General features: G+C 37.8%; 1 protein-coding gene across 2 annotated transcripts; it reads right to left on the reverse strand.

Annotated features, from left to right (window-relative positions):
- Positions 1-4,452: 4,452 nt before the first annotated feature.
- LOC139713339 (histamine N-methyltransferase-like) lies at positions 4,453-11,071 on the reverse strand. 2 transcript variants are annotated; one of them, XM_071625083.1, is made up of 4 exons: positions 10,955-11,071; positions 8,571-8,894; positions 7,045-7,365; positions 4,453-5,660 (listed from the first exon to the last, which is right to left on the reverse strand). In XM_071625083.1, exons 2-4 carry the CDS (start codon positions 8,764-8,766, stop codon positions 5,299-5,301), a joined length of 879 nt encoding a protein of 292 aa, XP_071481184.1. In that variant the 5' UTR covers positions 8,767-8,894; positions 10,955-11,071; the 3' UTR covers positions 4,453-5,298. The 2 variants fall into 2 exon arrangements, with proteins under 2 accessions (XP_071481184.1, XP_071481185.1); XM_071625084.1 differs by lacking the exon at positions 10,955-11,071 and having other exon boundaries at positions 8,571-8,938.
- Positions 11,072-12,219: the final 1,148 nt, after the last annotated feature.

Here is a 12,219-nt window from a genome sequence, read left to right on the forward strand (position 1 = left end):
TCAGAGTACAAATACCTTGGAACAATTATAGACGATAAACTTAGGTGGGATGTAAATACTTATAGAAAATTCAGTCAAAAGGAAACCAGCGATTGTATTTCCTTAGAAAACTCAGGTCATTTAATGTGAGGAGTCAAACACTTGTTCTGTTCTATCAAAGTGTAATACAGTCTGTTATGTGCTTCTCATCAGTAGCATGGTTTAGTAGTTTAACAGAGAAAAATAAGTCCAAATTGACAAGGGTTGTATTACAAGCCAGTGAGATTATAGGAATGCGCCTGTGCAACATCTAGAGGATGTTGTACAATCTGCTCTTGTGTCTAGATTTGATTTGTATAATGAAAGATGAATCACATCCGCTTCATGATGAGGTGACTGTAAACAGATCAGGTAGAATTAGACTTCCAAAAGTAAAGACGGAGAGGTTCAGACGGTCATTTCTGATCGCAGCATGTAAAGCTTTCAATAGCAGATTTAATAGATGAGGTTATGTTTTTTTGTTATTTATAGTACATGTCATAATTATGTTTAAAATATGTGAACTGTTTTAATGATTCATGATTCATGAGTCGTATTTTTAAGACAAGTGCCAGATGACTCGGCCCAAGTAGGGCTCTGACCTATCTACATGTACTGCATGTGTTGAGCTTAACTACCCCTTGTGCAATGTATTTGTGGTGTGAAAGTCCAGTATGTGTGCACTTGATGACAATTGTATTGTTCGTTAGTTATGTTGAATTGTTACATATTTTTGACTCATTGCAAAATAATTGTACACAAATTTGTAAACAGCAGCAGTGTAATTGTGGACGAGCCAACAGTAGACCTGGGAAGTATTGAGCTGCATGTCTTGCCAACCCTATGACCTATGACTGAATTGAATGTTTTAGATTTTGTGATGAAATATTTTTAATTTATTATGTATTGTATTTGTTACTGGAACATACGCAGAAAAGGAAAGAAGAAAAAGAATTAAGAGAACTTTTAAACAAAATACAAATATGATAACATTATTGAGCATTTGTAATACGTCACACTGCCTGCTATATTTTAGTATGTTGTATGAATGTCTCTGTCTTTTTATAGCCCTTGTCACGCAGCAAATTCTCTTTGAGATAATTTTACTGTCTCTTATCCTTGCCCAGGCTTTTTGTGTGCTGGAGCACTCTTTCACGTTGATTAGGTGATAGTTTTGGTGTATGCGTGTGTGTATGTATAAGTTTGTATGGGTGTAACTCGCGGGTGTGGGGTATGTGTGTGTGCGTGTGTGTGTGTGGGTGTGTATGTGTATGTGGAAGTGTACTCTGTGAGAGTGTGGGGGGGGGGGTAGTGGAGGTGTGTAGAACATGTGTTAAAGTCTCAACTGGAGGAGTGGTCCGGCATATGGAAGTGCCTGGATGGGGCGAATGGGGCGAAGGAAAAAAAATGCATACTTTATATAAATTATGCTTATTTTCTCCTGCAATATTTCATTTTTTTTTTTGTAATAAATGTATGTAGGCCTATTTTACGTTTGTATGGTATAAAACTCATGTTAAGTTATTTCATTTCATGATTTATATTCTTCATTTATGCACCTCTATCTTTACGTATGTCCGAAAACAAATTTTATGTATATTATACATGACAATAAATCATCTTGAATCTTGAATCTTGAAGATACAAAGATACAAAGAACATGCAGCAAATGCTGTTGTGATAGACCATGCGGGGTCGTCTGGAAAGTAATGAGCAACCGCCTTCAGTTCAGTTCAGTTCAGTTCAGTTTTATTCACCCTCATGTCAGGAGTATACAATAAAAAGGCACACAAAGATATGTAATTATATACATGTATACGAAGTAAACACAAACAAAACAAAAGCAACTAAACTTGATGGTGGAAACCCCAGGAGAAGCAGTGGTTATAGATAAGGTCCCCAATAATGCTTAAATATTGATATACACGTAAAATGAAACAAGCAAACAAACATTAGAATCAATATGCATTTCAAGTTTGTCTGTACAGTGGCAGATCCAGAGGGGGGGGGGGGGGGGCGCAACCGGCGCACGCCCCCCCCCCTTTATTTTTCGTTAAAAAAAAAGAAAAAAATGAAATGAAACCCGGAAGTGACACCAGAAATATTAGTCACGCCCCCCCCCCCCCGAATTCCTGGATCCACCCCTGCTGTATACTCTCTAAAAAAGATCGAGTGAAAATATTCACTCTTGAAAGAGTGAATACCAAAGAAAAGAGTGAATTTAGAGTGAAATTGGAGTGGAGTGAATTTTGAGTGAAATTGTTCATTTTTCACTCATTTTGGAGTAACCTCAGGGATAACTCGAAAATTTTGGAGTGATCCCTGAGGTTACTCCATTTTCACTCAAAATTCACCTCAATTTCACTCTAAATTCACTTGTTTCTGTTATTCACTCCTTCAAGAGTGAATATTTTCACTCGATCTTTTTTAAAGAGTACATGTTTGGCTCGGTATAGGAAAGGATATAACAGCACATAATGCATTGATAGCATGGCAGACAGCAACGAAAATTCAGAAGAGATGAGAAAAGAGAAGAAAACAAGATGAGTATAATTGGAAAGGCGAGAGTATGTACACGAGAGTTGGACTTGAGAATGTGTGCTGGCAAGCAATGATTTTCATTAATCTTGTGAGTACAAAGTGATGTGAGTACGATGGCAATATATAGATTTGTTAACTTTCCCTCGGGAGGTGCATGTTAAATGACAGTCCGATATTTATAGCTAATACGTCGTCTGAGTTTCCTCAATTAGGCCTACATCATTTCATCAATAACTTTTGAGACTTTATTAAGGAAGGTAAAGACTGCATGAGCTGTATTGTGTTTGGCCAAAAAGCAAATTGATTATCAGAAACAATAATTACGTCTATTAAAAAAATCCAACAGTCCGCAAGAAACAAAAAATTAAAATAATTTAAAAGAAGGGGATAACAAAAACATTCATGGTCTCAGTGGCGTATCGGGGGGGGGGGGGCAAGGGGGGCACGTGCCCCGGGCGCCACTCCTTGGGGCGCAAAAAAACGGGAAAAAACGAAGAAGAAGAAGAAAAAAAAAGAAAAAAGGAAAAGGAGAAGAAGAAGAAGAAAAAAAAAAAACTCGCCCGGAAAGGGGGGGGGGGGAGGGAGAATGGTGAGGGGGGCAGAAAACCAAATCAAACAAGATAAAAACAAAACATGATGATGACGCGGACAAAATGACAATGTTTACTGTGTTCACACAAGAATTCCATGTTCTGTAAGCTGAAATACAAAAATTTTTGGCTCGCTCGATCCGCTCGCTCGCCAATATTTATCCAAAAAAAGAAGGTAAGAACAAAACGTGATGATAACGTGGACAAAGTGACAATATCTATTGTGTTCATACATGTCATTAAGCAGGCAAAATGTTTCACGGAGCAGCGGCTGCAATTTCGTTCGTTCTGAAGCGATAGCCAATTGGATCAAAAGAAGGCGCCAACGGTTTCGAACATACGGGGGGGGGGGGCAAAAAGACAACAACAAATCAAACAAGATAATAACAAAACGTAATGATGACGTCGAAATATACAAATTTCGGCTCAGTCACTCGTACTACTTTAGAGTATTTTTTCAAGTCCTCAGTTTGTTGGTATAAATTGTCATCTATAAGGTCGTCACTACACATCTTGATTAGAATTGTAAGATTCAATACGCAAAAAATGACAAGAGTTCCATGTTGTGTAAGCTGAAATACAAAAATTACAAAATTTATCAAAAAAACAAACAAGAGAAAGATAAGAACAAAACGTGACGATGACGCGAACAAAATGACTATGTCTATTGTGTTCACACATGTCATTTTATATTTAGCAGGAAAAATGTTACACGGAGCAGCGGTTGCAATATCATTCGTTCTGAAGCGATCGCCGATTGGATCAAAAGAGGACGCCAACGGTTCGGAACATACGAGGGGGGGGGGGGGTCGTAAAAAAAAAAACAAATAAAAAAAGATAAGAACAAAACGTAATGATGAGGCGGAAATATACAAATTTCGGCTCACTCACTCGTACTAATTTAGAGTATTTTTTCAAGTCCTCAGTTTGTTGGTATAAATCGTTATCTATCCAGGTCGTCACTATAGCTTGATTAGAATTGTAAGATTTGATAAGCAAAAAATGACAAGAAGTCCAAGTTTTGTAAGCTGAAATACAAAATTTTTCGGATCGCTCGCTCGCCAAAAATTATCAAAAAAAATAGAGATAATAACAAAACGTGATGATGACGCGGAAATATACAAATTTCGGTTTACTCGCTCGTACTATTTAGAGTATTTTTTCAAGTCCTCAGTTTGTTGGTATAAATCGTTATCTATAAGCTCGTCACTATATAGCTTGATTAGAATTGTAAGATTTGATAGCAAAAAATGACAAGAATTCCATGTTTTGTAAGCTGAAATGCAAACATTTTCGTCTCGCTCGCTACAATTTATCAAAATTCATTACATTGAAATCACCCTCAAAAGACCCCTTTTAAGTGCTTGAAAAAGCATATCATGTGGACTTTGTTTAAAGCGTATTATATTGGGACCATGTGGAAGAACAGACATATTTTGAAAATATGACTGAACAGGCAATCCCCCGTTTCTTCTGTAGGTATATGCAATGTATATGGAACTTGTAATATGTGTATTTTTATATTAAGACGGAAATAAAAACAAACAAACAAACAAATAAAGTCCCTACCGGGATGGGGTTAGGGTTGAACACTTTTTCAGAAATTAGGGGCGCAATTTTCGCGCTTGCCCCGGGCGCCGTTTTCCCTAGATACGCCACTGCATGGTCAATAATTAAAAATGTCCCTATCCCCTTTCTTAAAAGTTAGAATAACCATTATAGATACTGTTTTCATAGCCACGGGGACAATACCATCACTTATACTTTTAGGGCAGCTTTGTTTCTGCTCCAAAATAATAATAATAATAGTAATAATCATAAAACTAATAATAAATATTTTACTCGCATACACAGCTTTCGTAGAAATGTCTACACTAAGGTAAAAGAAAAAAGGAAAAGAAAAATCTGTTAACATTCTGAACCAAACAATTTCACGTCTGGAATCGTATATCTAGATAAAAACAACAACAACAACAAATGAACCCACAAATAAACAAACAAACATTGATAACTTCATAAGACCCTCGGGCAACAGAAAAGAAAGGTTTCCATCGAGCTTATTCACGTCATAATATTGTATGTTTATGCCAAACGAAATGATGATGTTCACATTATGAAGCAGTAAGACGGAGACGGGTTAATCCAACTATTACAAATGAGAACATTTCTGAATAATCACCAAATACTCTTCAGCGTTGGCGCGAGAGCGGCCCGAACCATCCCTTGAGCTGTTGTCACGCCAAAACTCCAGCACCTCTTCGACCAACGCTTTAGGAGCTGTTTGACGGAAGTAGCTGGTCATAGTGAAGAAATCTAAAATCTTGTTTCCGAAGTCGGACGTCTCGTCAAAGAGCTCGGTGACGTCTATCGTCAGCTGGAGCGGTATCTTTATGACGTCACATCCTCGTCTCTTGGCCTCTCTGGTGACGTCATCGATCTCAACGTGGATAGGACCATCTTGTCGATAAAGGGCTGGTAGTCCCTTTCTCAGCTTGGCAAAAGCACTTTGCTCTGGGTGAAATAATGATTCATTGTAAAGACATATCTTTACTCACGTTCATAAGATAATTATTCGCGTTGATAATGACTCTTGCTGAGATGGTAAGTGCCATTCATAATGACAGGAATCCTGATGATTAGCAATTGAAGACCTGAATTATAAGAACGACCCAAGTCTAATTTTTGGCCAAATTCAGTTTGACATGGGAAATTGTAGCTTATGCATGGACTCATCTTGTCAAAAATGATAAATCCTAATTACCCCCGGAAGTGCCTGAAATGAATGAATTAAATCTTATATCAATGTTAGAATGAAGGACTTGGGTCATTCTTACATTCATACATGTATTATAGCGCCCTCTATCATCCTTCTCTTATCTCTATAGCAGAATATCATGTATATGAATCAAAGAACGACCCAAGTCCACATTATTCAAAAAACGACCCAAGTCCATCCCACAAAATGGCCTCTCCACAATTAATGTAAATGTTAATTGTCATAATAATGTAAGTTCTAATTTGTATATACAATGTTACCTTCCTATCACAGTTATATAGAATATTATTGGACAAATAAAAAAGATATGAAGTTTTCTAAAGTTTACTCGAAATGGTCTTCCATGGACTTGGGTCGTTCTTGATACTCAATTGCTATACAAGAAGTCGAAATCGTAGCCAAAACTGCCATCGTTATATCATCTTTCTCGAAGTGAGACAGAGGGGTTGTCCAGGTGTAACATAATGTCAATACACACCACTACACTCACAAACACACACGTTCCTTTTCTCTCAACATAATGGCCTATACGGAAAACTAACGTCACAATCAGCTGTCTGTGAATTGTGGTATTATGATGTAACAAAAACATGTTCCTCGATACCTTCCTTTACATGTATTCAAGGCATTATTTACCATTTGCAGATGAAATGAAAACCCAGTTTTAGTGCTTCAAAATAGTAATGAAATGTTAGTTAGGGATAGAAACAACTAAATAAAATGTAAAATGTAAATCATTATGATAAATGTTCAGTATTTCGAAACACACAGAATATGAATATAATGAAGTAGTTTCTACAATAACCCGTCTGGATATACTGTTGTGGTTGATTGAGAAAAAAAGAAATAGTAATAAATCATAATATATCAGGCTTTATATTGCAATTTCTTTATGTAGGATGTTTTGTGATACATCTGACCTCCACAGTATGCATCAAATGTGATAACTCAAACATTTTTTTTTTTAAACCACTGTTACCAATGGAAATCAATATCTTTAAAAAGGGCAACGAAATGGACACAGATGACAGGAACACATTAGTGAATAAACAAAATAACCATATCATACGCTGGATTGATAAAGGAAGTCCAAAATGATCAGAGACTAATGACATTTACCGGAGTTGAACTGCAACAGGAGAATCCCTTTTTCCTTCAAAGAGGACAGGAGTTGGTCCATTGACTCTTCGATTTTACCGAGGTAATACATGCAATGAATGCCGCTTATGAGCTGGAACTTTTCTTCCTTGTCCCCACGTCCGTCAAGATATTGACGTAAGGTGCAGTTGAAGAACTTTACATCAACCTGCGGAGTGATTCCGGCACTTTGTAGGTTTTCCTCATACGTGTGAAGTAGACTCGAACTTGGCTCTATTGCGGTGTTTGATATCTTCTTGTAAAATGCCATGAGAGTTTTCATGAATGCTATTTCATGTTTCCCTGTCAGAAAGGTTAACATGTTAAGGGGAAAGGGAGAGAGAGAGTATGAGAAAGGATAAAATTTCCAGTCAAATGCATAAATGTTATAAAAAAAAACTTAATGACAAGCCAATACTCATTCAAACTGATCTTAACCCCTATTCCACATTTTAGGGCAAGACCTCTGAAAAACGGCTGAAAGAAGGTAAATTTATTATAATTAGCAGATCTGTCAATAATCATTGAGTGAACTTTCAATGATCTCCGATGTCCTTCACGAGTCCTAAGAGTTCTTTCAGTAAACTTCCTGTGACCCGCTTCATAAAACTTGTCATCGGTGAGCAGCTGTCATTGATGTGACAAGCTACTGAAATCCTTACATCTGATTGGCTGAGAGCAAAGTTGTCATTAATGTATGGCAGTTGTCACAGATAACAAGTTTTATGAAACGGGCCCCTCTTGGTCTCCAGGGTCTAAAAAAAAAATTGTAACAGCTCCGAACTGTCTTTCAGAGGTCTTTCAGCACTCCTTCGCTCGAGGTTCTTATACACTATTCTTTTAATTATCTTTTAGCCCTCAAGAGTTACATTTTTGAGAAAAAAAGAGAAGTTTTCGTCAGATCAAAGCGGGTTCATTACAAGACAGGTCTCTCAGAGATCTGGTCTGATCTCTCAAAGTTTTCAGGGAGTATAGCCAGATGGTCTTTCAGCATTACATTTTCCGATAGTCTCATTGTTCCCTCAGGTCTTGAAGACTGCTGAAGGATCTTGCCATGTTGTCATTCTCTCTGTGGTCTCTCAAGGGACTCCGTTATGTGGACAGGGACCTAGGGTATCATTCTTCTGATCGAATTATAGCCTCCAATTTCTTATGAATTGGAGAACCTGAACTTGAACTGACGTCATGCGACATTGTGATTGAAATTTCTTGCACTTCACATGCAATCATGAGGACTATTCTTCCCTTGGGATGACGCCAGAAGCTGATTGTTAATCGGCGAAACGTCACATGATTATGAACTAAAAGTTCAAATTCATGTGTTTTTTTTTTAATCCAAAAGAATTTGAAGATAACACACGTGTATTTGGAACTGTTTTTTTCTGTTTCGAAATAAGGACGGAAAATATTCTCATATCTCGACTGTGATTAATGTTAATGATAGAAGTATTTAGGTTTGAGTAGATATAAGGCAAAGAAACACGATTAAAAACGTAAATCAGACAAACCTGCTCCAATTCCCACACCCAACATGTTGAATTGTTCTTCAGGTGCAAAGACTTTCTGCAAGCTCCCGAGAACAGAGTTTTCGAAGTGATGTGAGACATGACGGTAGACGGCATCCTTCTGGGCAATTTTTGAATATCCTGTCAGGAACACATCCGCGTAACGTGCCCGATTTGCAGGCAGTGACTCTAGATCCATAGTTGACCTGCTCCAACTTTTTTTCCGTTTTCACTTAAAGTTTGCCCTTGTTGTTGTGTTGTTGTTGTTGTGTGTATATGTGTGCGTGTGTGTGTGCGTGCGTGGTCTCTAACGGTGATGGTAATTATCTAAAAAAAAGAAAGAAAACGAAGAGAAATCTGAGGAACTTTAGACGAACAAACGGATAGCAACAGAATATTGCTAGGATATATTGTTTCATGAGTTGTTTTCTAAAACATTTCAGTCAAGTTGTGTGAAATTCATAATATGATTCATTAATATTATGAGTAATTTATTGTGCGAGAAAAGACGAAGAGGATTTAAGTCATTGGCTGTTCCTGGATACTACAGCAGTCCCATTGTGTGATCGTGTTCTTTCTGTCTTAGGGTTTATTGCACGTTTTCCTTGGCTACCTAGAGCCCGGCCCTGTCGGCTGCTCTGTCAGACTGGCCGCATAACTTGACATATTAAGAGTCGGTACATGTATACCATGAGGAGGTACAGGGTTGGGATGCGAGCGGAGTGACGGTTATTGGTAGGGAAATTGATGGCAGAAAATGTTTCACTGAAGTATTCTAAGATTTCACAGAGAGAGGCACATTGAACGTTGTATATGCCTACATGTACAGCCTTCACCTCAAAATCTACGACTCTTGCATACATGTTCGTAGTCTTGCAACCATCGAGAAAATAGAGGCTTACGTGATATATATATATATATATATATATATATATATATATATGAAGAGTTTGTTCGCAAAAACCGATAAGTCCATTTTTGTTGATTTTGAAATGTAATAATAATTATTATGTAACCGACCATGACCTGTATCAATTGTCTACCTGTACCTCGGTGAGGAAATATTTTGTCATGTCTTGCTAATCAGTGATACAGGTACCTTTACTTTGTATAAACCTTCAGTGAAAGCAGACAAACCTCTCCTTTCCTTTTCTCCTTTCAACTATCCTATCTCTATTCAAGTCATCCCTCCCTCCTATTCTCCTTCCGATGTATGCTACGGGGGCTGCACGCAAATCAAGCTACGCTTATGCTGTAGCCCCTCTGTATTATTCATTGTTATGTTTAGTTTTACTTTTGCTGTACATTGTACACAGGCAATGAACAAGAAAATGCTTATATATCTTATTATATTAATGTTTGTAAATGAATGTGATTGTACAATGATGATACAGAAACCAATAAATCAAATCAAATCAAATCAAATCAAATATTTGAATATAATACATACGGAACCATACATATTAGGGCCTATTAATATAGGCCTACAATATGAAGTATTATCTTGCGACATAATATGGGTCTACATACGTTGCGCCAGTTTTATGCTTGGATGTATTAAGACAACATACACGAATATTCATAACTCTGAATTTATAAGTATAAGAATATGAAATAAATAATTATAGTGACCACACTTGACTCTCTATAGGCCTACTCCTTGAATATGTGCCCTGCATCATAAAACCACCAAAAAGTCGCCAAACATGGATTTTTAGCTAAGTGCAGGTTCTGAAAGAGCAGACTTTAAGCTCCGAAATGATGTATAACTTGTAGACTCTCCAAAACATATCCCAATATTGGAAAGAAAGCACACACTCCGGAAAAGTGTGAACGAAGAAATGAGGCTCTGACGTTGGCGTACAGGGTCTATTCAAGCGCTTATCTAACAAAGCCGTGCTAGCTGTGCGATGAATGAGACAAAAAAAAAAAGCATGAAAAGCCACTGGAGCAACAACAATGACAAGATTATCAGAAATTGAATATGCCTTATTCACAAATTCTGCCAATGATTACTGCCAACTTTCAGAGCAGAAGCAAAATCCTATCTAAAGTTATTAGAGTTGAAAGTGAAGAGTATTGTATATATAGCTAGGGTTTGTCGGAAATGAAAAGGGAACTCTATATAAAGCACACAGTCATAATCCTACTATTCTACAAAAAGGTGTTCGAGGAAAGTGGCCAAAACACAATTTCCTGTTCGTTGATCCCAAACTTTAGCATAATGTAGAAGACTTGCTATTTCAGAAAATATGAATAATTGAAGATTGGCTAGGTTGACCCCTTTCACCTATTTTCAGTCCTCACGCAAAATCAGTAGGCCTACATACGACTTTGTGTTGGTGTTGTGAAGCACGCGGTCACGTTAAGATACAACAGCAACTCACCGCAAGAGATATCACAATGCACCTTTCCTTTCGATATCAGCAGCGCATACTGTGCTAGCTAGGAACACGAGGCAAGTGCAATTACACTGACAGTCATAGTTCTTACATGCAATTCAGTCCTCTTGAATCATTTTGGGTACAAAGTCCAATGCTATTAAAGCGCAATACTTCCGTTGGTACCTGCGTACATACCCTCTGGGTGCTGCAAAGGGCGTCTCGTGTATTATGTAACTTGGTCTAAAAGTGTTACTGTACTCGGTGCCTCGGCTTCTGAAAATAGTGATAACCCATGTATGTCCGTCCAGTGTCCGTCGCATAAAGAGCGCCACCTGTGGTTGCAAATACATCTGTGGACCAGTTCTTTCTGTCGTCTGCTCACTCACCACCCGTGGTTTTGAATAGGCTAATACGTTATCAGTCAGTTCTTTATGTTTGCTCGCTTGCTATAAAAATTGCCCTTTGAAAGGTTCGAGAATGAATTGCACGGAGCATTGTTATTGTAGTGTTTGTTCCTGTTTTATCGCTATGTTTGAATGTCACCGTCAACCACATCCAGGTCAAAAGAAAAAAAATAAATAAAGAATAAAACAGATTCAATCTAATTCAATTCACTTCAAAGTTTATTTCATTTTTTGACAACACATATGTTCCACTTCCTTTGATAACAGAGAATATATAGGTAAATAGAACATAGTGGAATTAAAGGACTGTACAACAATTTACACCTATAATAAGTATACATTGTATAGTAAAAGAGAAACAGAAGTGATCGAAGTGAAGTACAAGTAACACCGTTGCTTAGTGCGAAGAATGGAGGGACCCACTACAAAAAAAAAAAGAGTATGAGGGCGAAGAAAGGCTATGCGAATGTCAAGAAGATGACACAGTAGACCACTGGCGCACCCAGGCAGTGGTGACGCTGGTGCCAGCGATAATGATGACTAGCCTTTATGGTAGTGGCATTGGCAGTGTCACTGTCAGTGACTTAATTAGGGAGCTTTAGACTTGCGGCGCGGACGTTTGAGACGACGCTTGAGCTGGACGTTCTCCCCTCTCCCTGCGTCGTGTTGCAGGGTACCTTTCTTCTTCTTCTTCTTCTTCTTCTTCTTCTTCTTCTTCTTCTTCTTCTTCTTCTATTTCTGGTTCAGTCTGTATCCTTCAAACTTGAAGATTCTTGCAGACGTTGGGTGTATATGTGCGTGTGTGTGTGAAACGCAGTGGTTGAGGTGCATAGTGCAGAGCATAATTATAGGACCTATCCAGGG

Source organism: Diadema antillarum, unplaced genomic scaffold, assembly GCF_040938485.1.
Source record: "Diadema antillarum isolate AM-2024a unplaced genomic scaffold, OU_Dant_1.0 seq00001949_RagTag, whole genome shotgun sequence".
In the NCBI taxonomy this organism is placed as follows: domain Eukaryota; kingdom Metazoa; phylum Echinodermata; class Echinoidea; order Diadematoida; family Diadematidae; genus Diadema; species Diadema antillarum.

Coding starts and splice junctions, on each gene's coding strand:
- LOC139713339 (XM_071625083.1), bottom strand. CDS start 8,766: ATGGATCTAGAGTCACTGCCTGCAAATCGGGCACGTTACGCGGATGTG. Junction 7,366..8,570: donor GGGTGTGGGAATTGGAGCAG/GTTTGTCTGATT, acceptor CCTTTCTGACAG/GGAAACATGAAATAGCATTC. Junction 5,661..7,044: donor CCTGTTGCAGTTCAACTCCG/GTAAATGTCATT, acceptor TATTTCACCCAG/AGCAAAGTGCTTTTGCCAAG.